Source organism: Trachemys scripta, chromosome 5 (assembly GCF_013100865.1).
Source record: "Trachemys scripta elegans isolate TJP31775 chromosome 5, CAS_Tse_1.0, whole genome shotgun sequence".
In the NCBI taxonomy this organism is placed as follows: domain Eukaryota; kingdom Metazoa; phylum Chordata; order Testudines; family Emydidae; genus Trachemys; species Trachemys scripta.
In genome coordinates, this window is record NC_048302.1 from 59,647,673 (window position 1) to 59,669,348 (window position 21,676).

At 42.5% G+C, this 21,676-nt stretch overlaps 1 protein-coding gene across 2 annotated transcripts; it reads left to right on the forward strand.

Annotated features, from left to right (window-relative positions):
* The first annotated feature begins 8,772 nt into the window (after nt 1-8,772).
* NPY2R (neuropeptide Y receptor Y2) lies at nt 8,773-15,409 on the forward strand. Of its 2 annotated transcripts, none has more exons than XM_034772853.1 (2): nt 8,773-9,056; nt 13,138-15,409. In XM_034772853.1, the coding sequence occupies exon 2, from the start codon at nt 13,184-13,186 to the stop codon at nt 14,327-14,329; it is 1,146 nt and encodes a 381-aa protein (XP_034628744.1). In that variant the 5' UTR covers nt 8,773-9,056; nt 13,138-13,183; the 3' UTR covers nt 14,330-15,409. The 2 variants fall into 2 exon arrangements, with proteins under 2 accessions (XP_034628744.1, XP_034628743.1); XM_034772852.1 differs by lacking the exon at nt 8,773-9,056 and adding an exon at nt 10,428-10,507.
* The last annotated feature ends 6,267 nt before the right edge of the window (nt 15,410-21,676 follow it).

The window sequence follows — 21,676 nt, forward strand, 5'->3', positions numbered from 1 at the left end:
ATAACACTTCCTTATTTACTTTCTCCACATTCTCCACACCAGTCATGACTTTATAGAGCTCTATCATATCCCCCCTTAGTCATTTCTTTTCTAAGCTGAAACGTCCCAGTCTTATTAATCTCTCCGTTCCATACCCCTAATCATTTTTGTTGCCCTTTTCTGAAGCTTTTCCAATTCCAATATATCTTTTTGAGATGGGGTGAGAGCAGGGTGAAATTTTTCAGATGAACAGTTTATTTGCCAAAAAAATGCAGATTTGGCCAAAGGAATTTTAGGGGGAGGGAGTTCTCCCTCACAGTCTTTATCCCAGTGTTTAGGGCACGGTCCTGATATATGGGAGACGCCGTTTCAAACCTTTGCTCTGGAGCAGCAACTGGAACAATTAGCTTCCCCTGCATCCCAGGAGAGTGCCCTACCACCCGCTGATGGGCTATTCTGGGGTGGGTCTCTCACTCCCTCCTCTTGAAGCTGTCTCACTTTGTATAAAAATACATGAATAGACATTGGGCCAGACAGAGAGCAGTAGAGAGAATGACTGACTATATCTCAGTGGTTGGCGCACTCTCCTGGGAAGGCAGAGACCTGGGTTCCAGTCCCTGCTCTACAGCAGGAATTCAAACTTGGGTCTCCCACATTCTAAGACAAGGCCCTGACCACTGGACTAAGGGAGAAACCCTGCTGGCTCAGCTGTGAATTGAGACCTTCATTACCTTTTATTTTTTTTAAATGACTGGAAACAAAATGTTTCATTTGACCCAAAAGGAAATGTTTCCTATTTTTTCAATTCACCAAAAATTAAAAAAAAAAAAAAAATTGTTTCAGTTTGACCCAAACCAACCCCTACCCTCTCACCTCCAAGAACTGCCAGCAAACCAAAAATTCAGTGATCGGCACAGTGCTAAGGGCAGGGGCAGAGGGTAGGCAGAAGACAGAGGGTTGAATACGGATGAGAGGACAGGAAGAAGCAGAGGTGGGAACGAGGGCAATAGCCGGTGGGGGAAGGGGGGAGAGAGAGAGGGCAGGAGCCATGGAATGGGGGGAGGCTGGGGGAGGGCATGGTCAGGAGCTAGGGAGGGGACATAGAATTGAAGGAGACAGTGTGGGGTGGGGCAGGGCAGGAGTTGGGCAAGGGGGGAATACAATCAGAAGGGTCTAACTATTAGATCACACTCCCCTACAAAACCTGCAATTGAACTCTTTATTCCTGAATCTCAGCACTGACCTAGTATGCATCTCTATCCCTCTCTAGTGGCAGGTTTGCATACACAATAACAGCCTTCTACTGCTAGCAATTCAGTAGAACCTCGGAGTTATGAACAGCTTGGGAACGCAGGTTCTTTGTAATTGTGACATGTTCACAACTCTGAACAAAACATTATGTTTGTTCTTTCAAAAGTTTACAGGTGAACATTGACTTAATAGAGCTTTGAAACTTTACTATGAAGAAGAAAAATGCTGCTTGCCCTTTATTTTTTTAGTATATTACATTTAACACAGTACTGTACTATATTTGCTTTTTTTTCTTTTGCCTCTGCGTCTCCCTGATTGTGTACTTCCGGTTCTAAATGAGGTGTGTGGTTGACTGGTCAGTTCACAACTCTGGTGTTCATAACTCTGAGGTTCTATTGTACTCCATCAGCTCAATTGGTAGAGGATCCTAGCCATGCTGATGACTGAAATGAAGGGTCAAAATGGTTCCACATGATGAAATTGTTTTTTTCTAGTGTTTAAGGTTTCTTTTTAAACTTATGAAATTACATAATAAAACTACAAAAAAAAAATTATTTGGAACAGTCAAGCACTCAAAAGTTAGGAAATGCCAGAGTTAAGGTTGGTTGTGTATTGCACAGGATAGATAATGCTCTGGGAATGAATTGTGAAGGAGACACCTGCATTGTTTATTGCAGAAGTTGGAAGGTGTGTGGTGAATGAGGCAGGGAACTGCAAGAAGAGAAAGAATTGATCATGTGGCTAAGGCAGTTGAATGCTACTCTGGAGAATTTGCTTATACCCCTGCCTCTGCACAAAATTCCTGTGTGATGCTAGGCAAGTCATGTAAACTAACATTTTCACAGTTGGCCACTGTGTGTGCCTTGTTTTCTGGGTACTCAACTTGAGATGTCTGGGATCTGACTTGCAGAAATGCTGAGAACTCTCAGCTGTAGCTGAGGTCAATGGGAGCTGTGCTCGCAATATAAAGTGTTATTAAATGCTGAATACTCTGAGTGCTAAATATGATCTTTTCAAAGTTAGTGGACACTTTTGACTTTAATCTCTGTGCCTCAATACTTGTTTACACAAAGAAATTATTTTTATTCCAGAAAAGTGTGTCCACACAAGGAGTTATTTTAATCAATTTCCCCACATAGACAAGTCCTTAGCTCACCAACAGTAAAATGGGGATCGACCCTATAACTGCACCTCACAGGGGCATTGTGAAGAGAAATGTATTAACATTTGTAAAGTGCTAGAATTAGAGCACAATAAAAAAGTTGATTAGGATAGTGTACAGTAAAGAATGCATGAGGCCACACATCAAATGATAGAGAAATATTGAAAAGCTATCCATTAATTAAGCATTATCCAGTCTGTGCACTGAATGAGGCAGGGATCCTGTGGGGGGAAAAATAGTCTTTACTTACATAATCGCTTCCTATCTTAATACATCTACTCAAGGGAGGTTGAATTAAGGTCACATAGGAAATCCCTGAATTAAGGTTGCCCAACTTTTGAGTCCTTCACTTTGCAACCTTAGAATTCTTAGAATGTAGTATTTTTGTAAGTTATACTTTGAAAGGATTGTAATTGGAAAACAAAGTGCTCAGTTCCACAACTGTTCAGTGCATTGAACTCCTGTTGAATTTAATCATAGTTTGCAGACAAACAGGCTACAGAATCAAGCCTTTAGCAAGCTGAGTGGTTTTTGAGCTGGTTGGTGATTGTTAACTGGTGGGCTTTAGCTGGAATCTCTGTGTATTGTTAGCAATCTGAAATTGGTACCCATGAAGGTCTACCAGTTATTCCCATTTCCATTTGCTTGTAATAGCTTCATAATCTTCCAAGGCAAATATACTTTACCTGTGTGTACATACAGTTACAGCTATACCCTATTTTAGGTTGAAAAATATATAGAGAATCAGATATTTCATACTGAATCTCATAAGAGGGAATAGGAAAAAATGGGTTTATATATATATACACACACATTATTTTATTACAAATCTAAGTGACTGGATACTTCAATCATTAAACTTTTTTTCCTGGGCTTTAAATTTTGTGCAGTGATTAGATACCATGGTGACAAACACTATGTGAAAAATCTTAGATAAGACAAATTTGTTTTCTCAAGGTCACACTTTCAGGGAATGCCGTGCGTGTGTGTGTGCGTTTTAAACAGGTCTACCAGCGTTACATATAAAGCTCCATTTTGCAAACACTCACTCATGTATGAATAAGAATTTGAGGGATTTGGACCAAATTTGCATGCTACAGAACACTCCTTACTTTTAAAGGTTAGTGCTCCAACATAGATTTTTTTCCTCCCCTTTTTCTTCTTCAGTTTGTTGGCAGTCCTGAGCCAAACATTTTTTGGGTTGAGCAGAAAAAAAAAGGTTTTATTTTTATTTTTTTGGTAAATTGAAAAGTTGGAAAAAATTCATTTCAGGTTAAACTAAAAGTTTTATTCAGCTTTTAAGTGTTAACAGATTCTTTTTAATATAATGAAAGAAAAAATAGAAATGGTTCATTTTGAAAATGTCAAAATTAAATGTTTCATATTTTTGAATTTTAAAAAAAGTTTTCCAGGCCAAAAACGGTTTGGCAAAATTGACATGAATTTGCTCAGTGTTTTGGTTGACTTGAATTTGCATTTTTTGCTGTAAAGTTTTTTTGGTCAAAAAATTTCACTCAGCTCTGATGGGTGTAATAGTTTTCCAATCTCAAAGTAAATTTAGTGTAAGTGAAAGAAAAATAAAATTGGCTTGAACAAGGCACAGTGTGAGCAGGTATTATTCAAACTTCCTTACTCATCTCTGCCAATGTATCTCAGGTCTGATCCTACACTCCTGATGTTCTGATTCTGGGCATTTTCTGAACAAAGTCTGCCAACTGTGGTGGTTCTGTGATACTGACAAACTAAATTCTGCTGTAACTCCGTTCACTTCGGTGAAATTACACCAATGGTGAATATGGGTGTCTATACACAGAAACCAAGGACAAACTATCAACTTCATTTTTTAGCATTTTAATCTGGGGCCAAATTCACTGCTGACATAAGCAGGTAAACTCCAGTGACTTCCAAAGACCATCAGTACTGGAAAAGAAAGTCCTTTCTCTATCCATACAGTAAGAATGCAATGGGCAGTAAATGTTTAAACTTCCCCACACTAGCTCAGTGCAGACCTGATAGAACCACCGTGGCTGATTCAGTCTTTAGCCTCTTTCCTGAGACTGCTCTGCCAACTCTGGTTGTATGTGAGATGGACTCCTGTACACTACAGGAAAGCAGATGAAATAAAAAACAAAGAAACCACCATCTTTATCTGAACCATCAAGAAGTGCATGTCCCACCATGTAAATGCACAATCATATTGTTGTCTTATCCTGCCCTCCTCCTCTGTTAGTGATGTTTGTCATATCATGACAAATTGTTTAAAGGTCTTCAGCAGAGACTTTGTTTGTTTTGGTGTCTAGTACAGTTTGGTATTATTATTATAAATAAAAATAAATAAAACAATAGGAACGGAACTGATTTCATGTAAGTCATTTCATATAAGCCACTCCACAAGTAACTTTCATTTTCCAAACACAGAACAAAATATTATTTACAAACAGAACAAAAAGATGGCCCATGTCACAAAGAGTTTACAATCTCATCTATATTATGTTTCCTTTCACTAGTAAATATTTAATGCATGAAATCACTTAAATTAACAGAATGCACTTCTTTGATTTCTGAAGCAACATATTTCAAGTAATTTGTTGAAGGTTTCCACTGCATTGCATTGTGAATTTCTCATTAAAAATACCCCTCTCTGTTAGTGTAAACTTTATAAATCATTTACATTTAAAGTACTCTTAAATTGCTTTCTTTTATGTTCGCCTGTAAATTAACATTGAAAGATATAATGGTTATAAAAATGTTACACTCTTTAATTAATCAAACAAAAAATAAAATCAGTAAAGCCCTGTGATAAATGAAAGTGGGGGGGCACTCCCTTTTAAGGACACTCAGCCAGCCAGTAGCTATAAAATCCCTCTTAGTAGCTGTTCTCAAATTGCTCTACCTGTAAAGGGTTAAAAAGTTTCACGGCTATGCATAGGTAGAAGGAAGTGAGTGGGCACCTGGCCAAAAGAGCCAATGGGAAGGCTAGAACTTTTAAAAATTAAAACAAGACTCCCCTGTCTTTTTGTCTGTCTGTTGTTGTTCTCAGGGAGAGGCAGACAGGGAGCAATTGTGCTGTGAGAAGCTTGGGCCAGGTATAAAAAAATATCAGTACCATACCTAGAACTACTCATCGAAAACTCCAGATATGTAAGTAGATCAGGAAATGTCTAGGAAGACATGATTAGGTTTATCCCTTTTATTACTTTATGGCTTGTGGATTCCTCTGTGCTAATCCCAGGTGCTTTTGTTTTGCTTGTAACCTTTAAGCTGGACCTCAAGAGAGCTATTCTTGATGCTTAATCCTTGTATTTGTTTTTTTAATCTAGCAAACACCTAAATCCCAGATGTATTTTCTTCTTTTTTTATTAATAAAATTTACCTTTTTTAAGACCAAAATTGGATTTTTGTGTCCTAAGAGGTTGTGCACATGTTTAATTAGCTGGTGGCAACAGCTAATTTCCTTTGTTTTCTTCTCAGCTCTTCCCCCAAGGGTGTGTGTATGAAAGGGCTTGAGGGTACCCCACAGGAAGGAATTGCCAAGTGCGCCTTCCTGGATGGTGGCAGCATCTACAAATCCAAGGTCAGAGAAAAGCAGTAACCTTGGGAGTTTAATACAAGCCCGAAGTGGCAAGTATTAATTTTTAGAATCCTTGCGGGCCCCACCTTCTGCACTTCAAGTGCCAGAGTGGTCTTTCATGACAAGCCCTCTCTCCCACAGATATACAATATAGTTGGAGTAATTTTTATCTAAAATTTTAAAATCTAAATATATTGTAAGTGCCTTAACAATAGAGTGCAATATATATTTATTAACAACTAATTTCTGTTTCCACATGACTTAGCTTTGCCTTCCAGTGGGGTAACGTGCAATCAAATGTTTGAAAAATTTTACAATATTTTGTAGCCTTGATCTGGCCGTTTTTAGTCAGGCAAAATTCCCACTGACTTCATTTGGGAGTTTGGCCTGAGTGAAGACTGGATTGGGCCCGTTATCTAGCAACCAGGGTGTGGGATAATTCATGATACTTCATTTAAATAATTTTATAATTTGAGATCCCATTTTAAGCATTATGGGTAAAATTTTCAGAAGCACCTACACCCCATTTACAAACATAGTCTACGTACAAGGGGTGCAGAAGTCAAAAGCAATGGCTCATACATGTCTCATACGTCACCCCAAATTGAGGCCAGATCATGAAACACTTCCTCACGTTGGCCATCAGTTATTCCTATTTGAGTGAACATTGTCGTCAGTAATATCTGAGGGACTAGTTGTGTGAATAACTGCTGGCCAATGAGAATAAGGGTGTTGTGATCTGGGCGAGCATAATTACATAGTTTATTTAAACACAGGCTTTTTTGTGCACTTTCAATTGTTTTTGGGTTTTCAGGACCAGTCTTACTCTATGATTAGTCCCATTGAAGTCACAGATATTAAGATGTAAGAACAAAAGGATCAGAATCTGGTGCTATAGCAGTAGTAGTATTTACTTGGTGCAGAAATACTGTTTATACTATGAATTCACAGATAAAATGAGCCTTATCAAGTAACTGCTGCAGCATGAGTGTAACCTGGATAATAGTGTAAGTCAGGCACTCACAAAGAAAGGTGTTCAGGACTGTTTTATAGACAGACTCAGCAGATATTGTCTGTTCTGCAACAGGTCCAGTCTACTGATTCTCTCTGCTATCAGTGCTTGGGTTTTGAGGCAGCTCCCTAACAGACCATAATATTTCCTGTTATTTATAGGAAAATGTTGCCACATATATTTTTAGTTGTGCCTGAAAGCATATGCATTTCCTACTAAAAGTAGTACAGTGTAAGAGAAAATCTGCATGGATTGATGGGAAAATCATCAAACCAATGTAGAAGCAGCCCTTAGCAGTATGCTCATTATATACCTATTATACACACACTGCTATTTCTTTTAATTCTAACACAATCAATAGTGAATAAGCTAATTTAAGTTACATGGCCTGTGTTTCATAACTGTTTCTCATATTTGATTAGCTTGAAAAAAGTAAATGATTAGACCATTAAATCCAGTCTAGTATTTCTCCTGCCCTCAATGTTGGTTGCATTTTGACTAAAGAACTTATCTGATGACATGCTACACATAAAGATTTATTGTTCCCCTTGAGTAGTACCCTCGTCATTACATTGGGGAGGGTGGGGGGGGGTAGAGAAGGAGGTGGGATCAGTGAGCCCAGCTAGGAAGTCCAAAGTCGCCCTAAGGGTTAGTTTTGACTGGGATTTAAAGGTCTGTTAGTTGAAGGTGTTAGTTAGTACATTTTCCAGCATGTTGTACAACTCCAGGCTTTGACTTGACCAGCTAGCACATGTTAAACGCATACTTTGTGTTGTCTATACTAGACTGTCAGAATGGGTTATTTAGCACATTAGCTAACAATTTCTTATAATGCACCTTTTATTCCTAGCCAAGAAAAATCCTAAAACATTTGTTTCCTGAGTAAACAAAGTGCTACTGCCAGGAGAGGCAGTCCTTGCCTCCCTTCAGGCTCTCCCTCCTCCCCTCCCTTTCCTCCCAACCACCAGAGACAGATCCTCCGAGGAGACAAGGGGGCACTTGGGCTACCTGAATCCTCCCCCCACCTACTGATTTTTGGTCCCAGTTCCCAGCGCCTGGACAGAGAACAGGGTTAGCTGTTCATACTCCAGATGCCAATGAATTCTGGGGCAACAGCCCCACAAAACCCTACATCCAGCACCTGGGCCCAACTTCTCAAAGGTAGGTAGGTGCTTAACTCCCAGTACCTTTGGGGATTTGGGGCCTGACTTGCTCCTTTTTTCCCTTCCAGGCTGCCAAGTACCACTAAAGCACCCACATGGAGCTGGGACCGGCTTTTGTTGGCGGGTGAGGAGAAGCCACATTTTTTTTGGGGGTAGGATTGGGGGGGGGGGGGGGGGGCGTGCATAGGCGTTGGAACTAGGGGTGCAGCAGCACCCAGTGGCTTGAAGTGGTTTCCTTTATATCCAGGGTTTACAGTGTGGTTCAGTGGCTATCTGCACCCCCCCACTACACAAATTGTTCCAGCCTCAGGGGGGGGGGAGTGACAAGCTCTGCCGGGGTCAGCCGCTGGAGCTGAGTTTTTGCAGCCTGGGGCATGACTGACCCTAGTTTCTAGGGTGTAGCAGACCCCGCTACACGCATCGCAGGTGGCCCCAGTGGGGGGCTTGGTTCAGTCCCAAACCCAACGGACTCCAGCTGTTACGCAGCGCCCCGCCCCAGCTCCCTGAGCAGCGCCCGCCCCTGCCCCTGCAGTAGCCGGTGCTCCGGCATCCCCGCAGCCCCCACAACCCGTGACCCGGAGCGAGCTGGGGCGGAGCCGCCCCTTCCCCGCGCGCGGGTGGCCGCCGGAGCTGGGCTGGCTGCAGACACGCTGCCCAGAGGTACCCGCGTCCCTGTGCCGGTAGCTCGGCGCTGCCCGCCCGCCCTGCCGGGCTCTGCCAGGTGAGCAGCTCTCCCGCTCCGCCCCGAGTCCCTGCCGCCAGCCGAGCGGACGGAGTCCGGAGATGCGGGCGCTGGGCGGTGGCGCCAAACTTTGAGCGATCCCGGTCGGAGCGCAGCGGGCTCGGCTCCCCGCCAGAGCGGCGCATCGCTCCCGGGGCACGGCTCGACGGAGGGAGGCGCCGCTCGCAGCTGGCTCGGTAAGTCTGGAGGGGGCCGGGGACAGAGCCGCGCTAGGGCTACAGTTGGTAGGAGATTCCTGCCCGGAGCCTTCCTGCCCGTCATCGCCTCCCCCCATTGAGCCTTTTGTTCTCCGCTCGCTCCGCATTTGGCCGTGGCAGGGCGGATTCTCCCCCTTCCTTCCCTCTTCGGGCACGGAGCTGCTCGGCCCCAGGAAAGCAGCCCCTGCAGCGACCAAGGCGACCTGTTATTGAGCTCAGGTTTCCCAAGCCAGCAGTAGAGGCTGGCAAAGGAGCAAGGAGGCTTTTTCTTTACACTGGCTACTCCTCAAGCCGTTGTAATCCTCAGCACCCATCGCCAGTCGGGGTAACCAGCCCTTGCCCTCTGGATCGCTGCTCGCCTCAACAAAGCCTTTAACTTCAGATGCTGGGTGACTGAAAATGGGCAGGCGAAAGTGACAAACTCAGAGCCTGTCTTTTAATGTCACCTCACCAAATGTAGAAAGACACACACTAGGGAAGCCTTGGCTGCTAATCTTTAATTTTCCATAGGCACAATCTTACATACACAGTGCATGGCTCTGACTTTAGTACAGATTTTTAGATCCTGTTAATCAGGAGGAGCAAGGTGGTCATGAATTAGTAAGGGGGCAGCATCCCTAGAAAAGTGCACAGAGGATTTTTAATTAAGATTAGGGAATGTGGTGCAAGTATTAAACATTTTTTTACATCCAAGTTCACCTCAGCCAAATTCCCAGTGCTTTACAAATGCAGGAATATTAATAATAGATTAGATTGTTTATAAATGTAATGTATTATTCCCTTTTGATTCTCCTTTTCTCATGACTTCTCTGTAAATCCTCTACATTCCATCATTCATATAAAGTTACGTACAGAGCTCTAAAGGAACTGAGTGATTAGATATTTTAAAAATTATTTATCACAACACATAATGCTGTGTAATAGATACAGTTTGCCAATCAACACACTATCACAACTGAAGAGCTTACAGTGGGAAAGAATAGATGGGACACAGTAGATAGTATAGATCAGAGAGACGTGTAGTTTCTATAGTACTGTGGGAGAGCTTGATTCGTCACCAACTGTGCAAGTTAATATTGTAGAACTTGTCCAGTTTATCTCATTTGTTAACCGAACATTATTTCTTCTCTGCTGGAGTTTCAAACCTCCTCTTCCAACTGTGCTGTGTTAACAAGAAATACTACCTTCAAAAGGAGCAAACTCCACACAGTACAGGAACAAAGAAAAAAAGTGGCAGGATGAAAGCTAATTGCTTTTTTACTTAAATGAAGGTGAAAGGAGGCAGGAGAAGGGAAGGGAATAGAGAAAAAAATAGTGAGAAATATTTTGAGCAAAGGAAGGATAAATGATTTGATAGTGTATGTTTTCCTCCAAGGTCTAGCCAATGTCTCACGATGCAAAGGGTTGGAACCCTGCGACCTCATCAAACGGTAATTCTCCTGCTGTTATTTGTAAACATGATCTACTCTATTCTCCAATGCATAATTCTGAGATCTTTGGGAGTCTAGCAATATTGGACTCTTATCAAATCTCCACTGTAATAACAGATACAGGTAGTTCTCAGTTATCAGGACACAGTGAGAAGGAAAAGGCAGTTCCGAGGTTTTGCGTAGCATTATCTTTGTAGATTATAAAAACATCACCTGTATTTTTCAACAATATTGACAAAAAATATGGTAATTAGGGACCTAGCCCTGCCACCCTTGTTCAGGAAGTAGGGTCTCTGAAGTCTTGGGACTGATCATGTAAATAAGAGTTGCAGGATGAAGCCCAATGAGCTGCTGTCTGAATAATGCCATGTAGATCAGGCCTAAACCTCCTTTTGTTGCACAGTATGTAGAGGATAACACAATTCTTACTGGCTTAGCCTGAAGGAAGTTACTTTTCAGCTCATGTAGTCAAACTGTTGCTTTTAATCCACAAGATCCTTCATTCAAATTTTGCTTGTGATATTGTATGGGATGCACCCATAGCACTGAAGGCCTAGTTGCCTGCTGGGGGACAATACTAGTTGTAGAAGCCTGATATAGTGTCCAGACCCCAATAACCAGAAACAACTGCAAATGTAAAGACAATCCAACTAGTGTAGGAAATCCCATCAAAGACATTCGGTTATATGTTAAAACACTTTCCCCCTGTAAATTAAAAAAAAAAGTCTACAGTAAACCTTATGTAAATAAAAGCAATATTAAATCTCAGACATTAATAGCAAGATTATGTCTTTAGGCAGAGACCTGACTGAGGGGTAGGGCATAATTTGCACTATCCCAGGAGTGAAGGAGTAACCCCAGGAGGCATTGTTTCTCAGAGACATCCCCTATGAAGCACAGTTCCTTCTCTGCTTTCCCCAATTCTGAAAAGGTAGGGGGTGGGAGTGGGAGGAAGAATTAATAATTTGCAGTTGGCTTCTACCAGCAGCAAATTCTGACACCCCCACACTGGTTCACTTGTGCTGTCCAGTGCATTGCAGAGTAGAGCCAAGGCTCTGCTTATTCCTCATCCAACACTACCTACCTACTCCAGGAGGAGGAGTAAACAGGTGCACAGTGCCCACTTGCTCTTTCATCGATCTGGTCAGCTCACAGAATTAGCTTTACAGCCCTTACTTGTCCTTACTCACTTTGTACAGTATTATAGTGCAAGTTACAAATTAACCCTAAAATGCTTTAAATACAGAGCACCAACATTAAAATGCTTTAAATACAGAGCACTCAGTTATATCCATGCAAGCTTGTCGAAATCATAAGGTTGCATTGGTGTAGCTGAGTAGAATTTGGCTCAGTATGTGCAAGAAAGACAACAATATGATTTTGATATCAGTGCCAAAAGTCCCATTATCCTCAAAGGGAGGAGGATGTGATCTGCTGTTCTCTTTCACTGTAATCAGAAACTTGGTTGGCAACTTCCGCTAAGAAAAATGGTGGTATTCTTCCACAATAAAAGAAACATTACATACTTTTTATTTCTTGGGTTAAATTAGAAGTTAATGGGTTACATAGACAATCCAGAACATTAGTAATATTTTTCAGCTATTCTGCTTCTTATTGCGGTGTGCAGTTGAAGTGGTGTTTGTAGCTGCCTTGTGGTACTGGCTTTCTTAAAGAAAAATGTCAGGAATTGGCCCTAAAGGTTTAGAGCAGCAAGTTTGTATTTACTAGCTAAGAATATATGAATAAAAACTTGAATATTGAAAATACTTTGAGGAAAGTTTGGAAGATCATTGTGTTTACTTAGGGCTGTATTGATCCACAGATATACAGATCCACTTGTAGAATTCCCATTGGTATCAATGGCAGTTTTGTGCAAAAATCAATAGTGATTTGGGGTATTAGTTTGTGACAAAGGATGTGTTGCTCAGCAGGATCCAAATCCTTCCTTTGCTCAAGTAAATAGACTCCACTGTCTTCAAACTGCATTTGAGCTGCATCTCAAATTTTCAGCAGGAACATAAGAACGGCCATACTGGGTCAGACCAAAGGTCCATCAAGCCCAGTATCTGTCCTCTGAGAGTTGCCAATGGTAGGTGCCCCAAAGGGAATGAACAGACAGGTTATCGTCAAGTGATCCATGCCCTGTCACCCAATCCCAGCTTCTGGCAAACAGTTATGTCTGAATAAAGATTAAAGGATTGGGCTTCAAATGAATGAGTGAGAAAGTGTGGACGTACCAAGTACTATCTTGGCACAGATCATTGGTCCATCTTCTGAAGTCCAATATCTCACCTCTGGTAGTGGCCAATGCCCCCAGCTTCAGAGGAAGGAAATACTGTAACTTTGGGGAAACTTCTTGCTGAACCCAGCCGGTGGCATTTATGCCCCACAGCCTAACCAAATATCTCTTGTGGTCTTAATTTAGTTATTATAACTTCAGATGATACTGTCACTCATCTGAAAGTCTAACCTTCTTTTGAAACCAGACTTTATTAACTAAAATAAATCCTACTGCTAATTCTACTTAGTTTGTTCTAATTTAACTTTAATTTTTTGTATGTTTCAGATGAAGTCTGCATACACAATCTTTGGTTTACTCCAATTTGCTGTGTGTTTTTGCTGTGTTTCAGAGACAGCTCCACTGTTTATTTTGGAGTAGTCCAGATAGCTGCAACCATGGGCCCTATAGGAGTACTGGGTGAAGAGAACCGCACAAATGAAGTGAAAATGGAGCTGTACACCAGGCTATACTTTCCAGGCCTCACCACACCACTCAGTGAGCTGGCATCTGACCCCAAACCAGAACTGAAAGACAGTACCAACCTGGTCGAGGTGCAGATAGTCCTCATCATTGCCTATTGCTTCATCATCCTGCTGGGTGTGATGGGCAATTCCCTGGTGATCCATGTGGTCATTAAGTTCAAGAGCATGCGCACTGTGACTAACTTTTTCATTGCCAATCTGGCTGTAGCTGATCTGCTGGTGAATACCCTGTGCCTGCCCTTCACCTTAGTTTACACACTGTTGGGAGAATGGAAGCTGGGCCCAGTGCTGTGCCACCTGGTGCCTTATGCCCAGGGCCTTGCAGTGCACGTGTCTACTGTCACCTTGACTGTGATTGCCTTGGACCGGCACCGCTGCATTGTCTATCACTTGGAGAGCAAAATCTCCAAGCGAATAAGCTTCCTGATCATTGGAGTGGCCTGGGCTGTCAGTGCGCTACTGGCTAGTCCCCTGGCCATCTTCCGTGAGTACTCTCTGATTGAGATCATTCCTGATTTCAAGATTGTGGTCTGCTCTGAGAAGTGGCCTGGTGAGGGGCAACTAAACTATGGCACCATCTACAGTGTGTCTATGCTCCTGATCCAATACGTTTTGCCTTTGGCAATCATCTCCTATGCCTACACCCGTATCTGGACCAAACTAAAGAACCATATCAGCCCTGGGGCTGGGAATGACAACTACCACCATCGGCGGCGGAAGACCACTAAGATGCTGGTGTGCGTGGTTGTGGTGTTTGCTGTAAGCTGGCTGCCCTTTCACACTTTCCAGCTCGTCAGTGACATTGACAGTAAGGTGTTAGATCTGAAGGAGTACAAGCTAATCTACACAGTGTTTCATGTCATTGCCATGTGCTCAACCTTTGTTAACCCTCTTCTCTATGGCTGGATGAACAACAACTACAGGACAGCCTTCCTTGCAGCCTTCCAATGCGAGCAGCGACTGGATTCCATTCACCCTGAGGTATCAGGAGCATTCAAAGCCAAGAAGAACTTGGAAGCAAAAAAGAATCATTGCACGGGAACCCCTACCAATGTCTAAGAATGTGAGGCATAGAAGAAAAAAGGAATACACTCTGGCCAGAGAGAGATCCGTTTTGACAGATGCACTTTTTATACATAGTTTTAATCAAATAAGATGGAAGAAAACCAGCAAGTTAAAGTGTCTGTTCTATGATTCCAGAGAGAGTTGGTTGCCGTCAACCATATACAATTACACAATTTCAAAGAAATATAAAAGATATTTCATTTATGGCTGTCTGTATTGTGGTTGGAAAGAAGTCTCTGTCCCAACCTTTTGCTAAGGCAGCAGTAATGACAAAGGCAAGGAAAGGGTTTGCCATTCTTGCCCTAAAGAGGATGAATAGATTAATTGTTCCTCGAGAGCCTCAAAACTGGAAGTTGGCAGTGTGGACGTTGTATGCTGCAAATAGGGACTCCTTCAGAAGCTTAAAGCATGCTCTAAGAGTGAGGCTGGGGATCAGTGAAGCTCATACTTTCCATCTCTTCCCCACTGCAACTACTCTGCAAAATGAAGGTTTCCTTAAGGAGAAGATACACCACCATTTTTGCCTCATTTAATTAATATGAATATTGTTACCATAGAATAATTCCTAAAATCAAACTGCTACTACTAGAGAATTTAGGTCAGGAAAGTTAAAGTTTCTACCCAATTTGTAATCTGCTAAAACAAGTGGAGTAACAAATAATTCCTTATGACTCAGCCACAGTTATGCTGGGGAGAAAAATACAAATTTGGGGCCTGAGCCTGTATTCACAACATACCTAGAGCTTTCATTTAGCATTAGAGATTGCTAAATAGGCCAGCACACTTAAAAGGGAATTTGGAGCAGGTAGTGAATGCAGACTCAGGTCTTTTGTGAGCACTTCTTAAGTTGAGGGAACCGCTAGTGCTTGAACTTCTAGGCACAGCTCCAGTGTCTGAAGTACCATTAACTCTATGGGTTTTGAATTATTCCTGCTTTATTCCTACATAATAAAGTAGGACAAAATTTGATCCTTTAGAAAGGCTGCTAAATATTAATGTGCTTTTCAGTGTTTGTGGTTTTATGTCACACACATCCTGCCTTGGATCTTTTCCCATCATCAGCCACTATAAGATATTTTTAATCTGAATGAAGTGTAACCTAGTAACAGTATGCTCAGTTTATATATATTAACCAGTGAACTCTGCATGTTTTAGTAATAGTTAGTTACATTTCTTTGGCTCAGGTAGAAAACTCGACTCTGTTTACTGTATTGTACATGGCAACGTGCAACTTTTCTGTGTCTTTGTCTAGCCTCCTTGAGCTCATTAAAGTTAAAGAGTTCAAGCTAATTTCAACCACTTTTTTCCAAGCTAATTTTGCTGCCTAGCTTCGGGGCGGGGGGGGGGGAAGGAACCCCAACAAACTGTGATACTTTCCACTTCTCAGAGAGATTCTCCATAGCTAAATTTCACTCAAATTCCTTAATTTTTCTATTTTTCATGGTCCTCTAAATTGTTTGTGAACTTTTTTATTACATACGATCTATTTAGTATTTTAGTGTGAGATGTCATTACATCACAGATCTTTATCATGTGGGGAGATTCATCTTTATATATATATACGGCATCCTGGCCTTGTTTCTTACACTGCTGTGAAATCATTCAGATGTATATCTTCACAATCAGAGAAGGAGGGGGCAAGAGAGAGGGACTAAACTGGCGTTTAAGGAAAGGTATCCATCACTTTTACAAAGCTTCACCAAATCAATTTTTGTCTCAGTGATAACAGTGCCCAGAATGTTTGTAGTTAGCCCACGCTGTTTAAAAAAAAGTTACAGGCAAGGAATTACTGGGAGAGATTACTGAAGTTTCAAACCTATGATGTATAATTATTATTATAGACAGCAGTATAATTCATTTACAGTCAAGTGTGTGAGCTCTTTATGAAAAACACATTAAAATGTTTATCCTGCCCCCAAAAAGCCTTCAACCCCACAACTCTTTAGATAAATGTTCTGACTCAAATCTCTTGAGCTTTATGTATAGACAGTTTTAAAGTAACTATGACTGTGTTGTGCTAAAACTACAGTTGAAGGCCTGATTTTCAGTTACATTATGGCTGCTTTACATCACCTGGTGAAGGGGCCGCAAACTGGGTATAAATTACATTGACATCCATTTCAAAGCACCTTTACCTTACCAGAGAGGTGTGAAGCAGCTGTAGTGTCAATAAGAATCTGCCCCACAATGCTCTGTTCCCATGGGAAGGCTATGCCACAGTTTCTATCAGCCCAATCTTGTCTTCCTGGTGCATCTAAAGCTCCCACTGATGAGTATATGAGGATTTCAGGATCAATCCCTTATCTATTGCAATTTATTCTGGCAGGTCTCTCTGTGTAGATCCAACTACATCTGCCAAATATGATCGATTTTTACCCTGTACACTTAACTAAGTACATATTTTTGCTTATCATGTGCTTCATTCATGTCAAATTCAGAAGGGGCATCCTAATCTTTTATTTACTGATGTATTATCTATCTGTGGTACTTCTCTATAGCCCCTATTACTGTAAATCTGAGTATCTCAAATCTTTTACTGTATGTATTATCACAATACTGCTGTAAAATAGAATCATAGAATCATAGAATCATAGAATATCAGAGTTGGAAGGGACCTCAAGAGGTCATCTAGTCCAACCCCCTGCTCAAAGCAGGACCAATTCCCAGCTAAATCATCCCAGCCAGGGCTTTGTCAAGCCGGGCCTTAAAAACCTCCAAGGAAGGAGACTCCACCACCTCCCTAGGTAACGCATTCCAGTGTTTCACCACCCTCCTAGTGAAATAGTTTTTCCTGATATCCAACCTGGACCTCCCCCACTGCAACTTGAGACCATTGCTCCTTGTTCTGTCATCTGCCACCACTGAGAACAGCCGAGCTCCATCCTCTTTGGAACCCCCCTTCAGGTAGTTGAAGGCTGCTATCAAATCCCCCCTCATTCTTCTCTTCTGGAGACTAAACAATCCCAGTTCTCTCAGCCTCTCCTCATAAGTCATGTGCTCCAGACCCCTAATCATTTTTGTTGCCCTCCGCTGGACTCTTTCCAATTTTTCCACATCCTTCTTGTAGTGTGGGGCCCAAAACTGGACACAGTATTCCAGATGAGGCCTCACCAATGTCGAATAAAGGGGAACGATCACGTTCCTCGATCTGCTGGCAATGCCCCTACTTATACAGCCCAAAATGCCGTTAGCCTTCTTGGCAACAAGAGCACACTGTTGACTCATATCCAGCTTCTCGTCCACTGTGACCCCTAGGTCCTTTTCAGCAGAACTGCTACCTAGCCATTCGGTCCCTAGTCTGTAGCAGTGCATGGGATTCTTCCGTCCTAAGTGCAGGACTCTGCACTTGTCCTTGTTGAACCTCATCAGGTTTTTTTCTGCCCAATCCTCTAATTTGTCTAGGTCCCTCTGTATCCGATCCCTACCCTCTAGTGTATCTACCACGCCTCCTAGTTTAGTGTCATCTGCAAACTTGCTGAGAGTGCAGTCCACACCATCCTCCAGATCATTAATAAAGATATTAAACAAAACCGGCCCCAGGACCGACCCTTGGGGCACTCCACTTGAAACCGGCTGCCAACTAGACATGGAGCCATTGATCACTACCCGTTGAGCCCGACGATCTAGCCAGCTTTCTATCCACCTTACAGTCCATTCATCCAGCCCATACTTCTTTAACTTGGTGGCAAGAATACTGTGGGAGACCGTATCAAAAGCTTTGCTAAAGTCAAGAAATAACACATCCACTGCTTTCCCCTCATCCACAGAGCCAGTTATCTCATCATAGAAGGCAATTAGGTTAGTCAGGCACGACTTCCCCTTCGTGAATCCATGCTGACTGTTCCTGATCACTTTCCTCTCCTCTAAATGTTTCATAATTGATTCCTTGAGGACCTGCTCCATGATTTTTCCAGGGACTGAGGTGAGGCTGACTGGCCTGTAGTTCCCCGGATCCTCCTTCTTCCCTTTTTTAAAGATGGGCACTACATTAGCCTTTTTCCAGTCATCTGGGACCTCCCCCGATCGCCATAGTGAAGTGTTGTTATTCCCATTTTATATGTGGGAAACTGAGGAAGAGAGCGGTTAAGACCCAGATCCTCAAAAGTACCTAGTTGACTAACTCCCATTGCATTCAGTGGGACTAGGACTAAGGCTATTTCTACACTACAGCCTTTGTCAGCATGTCTTGTGTCATTCGGGTGTGAATATTCCACCCCCCTAAGCGACATAAGTTACTCTGACAAAAGTGCTTGTGTGCACACTGCTATGTCAGTGGGAGAGCTTCTCCTGCCAACACAGCGTTTGCCATTCACGGATGTGATTTTGTTATGCTGATGGGAGAGCCCTCTCCCATCACTATAGTGTATTCACCAGATGTGCTGCAGCTGTATCAGTACAACTGCGCCACTGCACATGTAGACTGCCCTGAGTGACTTGCTAGGGTCACACAAGAAGTCTCTAGTAGAGCAGGAACTTAAACCTGGGTTTTCTAAGTAGTAGGATAGTGTGCTAACCACTGGATAATCCGATACCAGCATTGTAAATAAGATTGGCATTAATGAGAATTAAACAGTTTTTACCTAGAACTGCAGTCTCCCTATCGTTCAGCCAAAATATGAATGAACAGGAAATATGTGTGTGAATTTGAAAAAAATAGTTGACATTATATGCAATTAAAATAGGGGGTCCAGTTATGCACAAGAGGCTGATTGTACTTTGTGTCATTTTCTGTTGTGCTGTAGAGCTGCACAAAAATTACATAGCTGTATAGGGCTGGGGATAAGAATATAGGAACTGAGGGTATGTCTTCACTCAGTGTAAGCCCAGGCTCAGACTCACACTCAAGTCTAACCCCGCTTCTGACTACACACAAAACATGCTGACCGAGAGTCCAAGCTTCCCTGCAGGGTTTGCTCTGCTAGGGTCTTCTGGGCGGGAGGGGGAAGAAGAGGAGGAGGGCTTTGTCCTTCCCATGCTGCACCTGCTCCCTGCACCACACACACCTTTCAGCTCACAGGGAACAGAGGGGGCAGCTGTTCTGTGCTCTGCGTCCCTGCCTCGGCAGCTGGACACCGCCTCTTTGGTCCTAGTGCTTGCCTGTTTCCTGTACGAAGGTGAGTGCCCATGGTAGGGGGGCAGAGCAAGGGGAATGGGATGGGGTTGGGGGATGAGTGGTGTGGAGAAAAGACAGTGGGATAGGGCAGGGGGAAGAGAAGTGGATATGGGAATGGGAAGCAGGAGCCCAGCCTGTGGGGTGCTCTCTCCAGCAGCCCCAGTAGGGAGGTGGCTGCAGCAGCACAGTGACATAGCAGGCCGTGCCGGAGTGGCTGCCAGCAGTAACGGTCTCCCCCATTAAGCTGGCTTGTCCCCTGCACCCTCAGCACCGGCAGCCCAGCTACCACTCCAAGTGAGGGGAGAGAGTCAGTGAGCCAAGGAAACTGGTCTCAGCGTGCACGTGTCCCCCAACTATAGCAGTCAAACTACACCTATGGGATGTATCTGGAGATGGTCTATAGACTGAAACATCCCTTTCACAATATACCCGGTATATTGGTTCAGTTTTGAAATGTAACATTTTATGTCCTTGAGGTTCCATAAGAATTAATTCTGTGCTACCCCACTGAACTACTTTAGATGATAACTCTGTTTCTCGTCCTATTTTAGGCCCCTCCACCTCTGTTGGCAGCTGTACAACCAGAACTCCACCTCTGGCCCAACATACCTTCGTGGACCATTCCAAGAGGAAGCATTTCCTTGATGAAGTTATGGTTGGGAGGGCTGTCAAGCAGGTCCAATATCAGAAGCAGAGGGATGTAAGATTGGTACAATGGCATGCTGAGAGACTGCAGAAAGGCTGAGGTGCTAGGGAATCTGGTTAGCTTGACTCCATGCTTAAATGTGGATGTCAGAGCCACAGGCTTGAGCCCTGCTTAGAAAAATCTTAACATTGGGTTAAGAATCAGCATAGACGCATAGGCCCAGGTTTTTCTAACCTGCGTGAGCTGACTCGAGTCCCACTAACCCTGGGCTTATATTGCAGTGTAAACATACCCTGATTCTCCATTGGCCTGCGCCTTGTATAGTCATGCCTTCTATGTAAAAGTCTAATAAAATGCAGATATTTCCAATAGATTAGTGATTTGCATTAAATTACACTTGGATTAGTAATTCAATGAAAACCGTATTATATCTGTCAAACATGAAAATGAATGCTGCACATACGGATTAGTGTAATCCATTCATTGCTTTATGGACTCAAAAAATTCCCTCAGAGACTTTTACTGTATAAATCCAGACGGTGACCCGCAGGGATGGATTTTGGATTTAGCTACCCGAGTATCAAGCATCACAAAACAAAATACAGACAGAGGCCTAATTCTTTTTTACATTACAGTGGTGTAGCTTAGAAGTAACTGTTGACCTCCATGAAATTACAGTGGTGTAAACCTAATGTAACTGAGAGGGGAAGCAGGCTTCTCTCTCTCTCTCTCTCTCTCTCTCTCTAAGGGTCAGATTTTTTTAATGGTGTTTAGTCACCTGAAGATGCAGATAGGCAGCTAGGGGGTTTTCAAAAGTGCTTGAAGACCAATCTGCATCTTTAGGCACTTAAATACCTTTAAAAATCAGGCCTTTACTGTCTATTGAAAGGCAAATAAAAAGGATCACATCCATTATAATATTTAGGTCTACCTATAATGAACATTTTAAAGAAGTTAATCAGTTTACAATCAAGCATATTTTGATGCAATGAATATTTTTCACATAGGAGTATTTAGATACATTACTTGGTATGGGTATTGTGTAAGAAAGAAAAGTCTTTTAGGAAAAAGGGCTGTTGTGCCCTCCAGTATTATAATTAAGTATCCAAATCTTCTGCTTGTTTTTTTTATTTTAATTTTTTAAACAAAGTTGGTAGCAATAGACTTGATGCAGAATAGAAGGACTTTTGGCTGTTAGGCACTATATAGTATCACTTGGCTATTAGTGGACAGCTGCATCTGTTTCTTCATGCCAGAAGTCTGTTTTAACTTCATCTCTTTTGTTTGGTTCTACTTTGGGAAGAGACAAGGTTTTCTGTCCTTTTGAGGTAAAAGCACGCTTCAGTGTGGCAGCTTTGTAAATGTTGTATTTGTCTCCAGATCTGAAAGTCACAGCGAGTCCACAAAGTGGCAAGTATCAGGGGGTAGCCGTGTTAGTCTGGATCTGTAAAAAGCAACAGAGAGTCCTGTGGCACCTTTAAGACTAACAGATGTATTGGAGCATAAGCTTTCGTGGGTGAATACCCACTTCGTCACATGCATCTGACAAAGTGGGTATTCACCCATGAAAGCTTATGCTCCA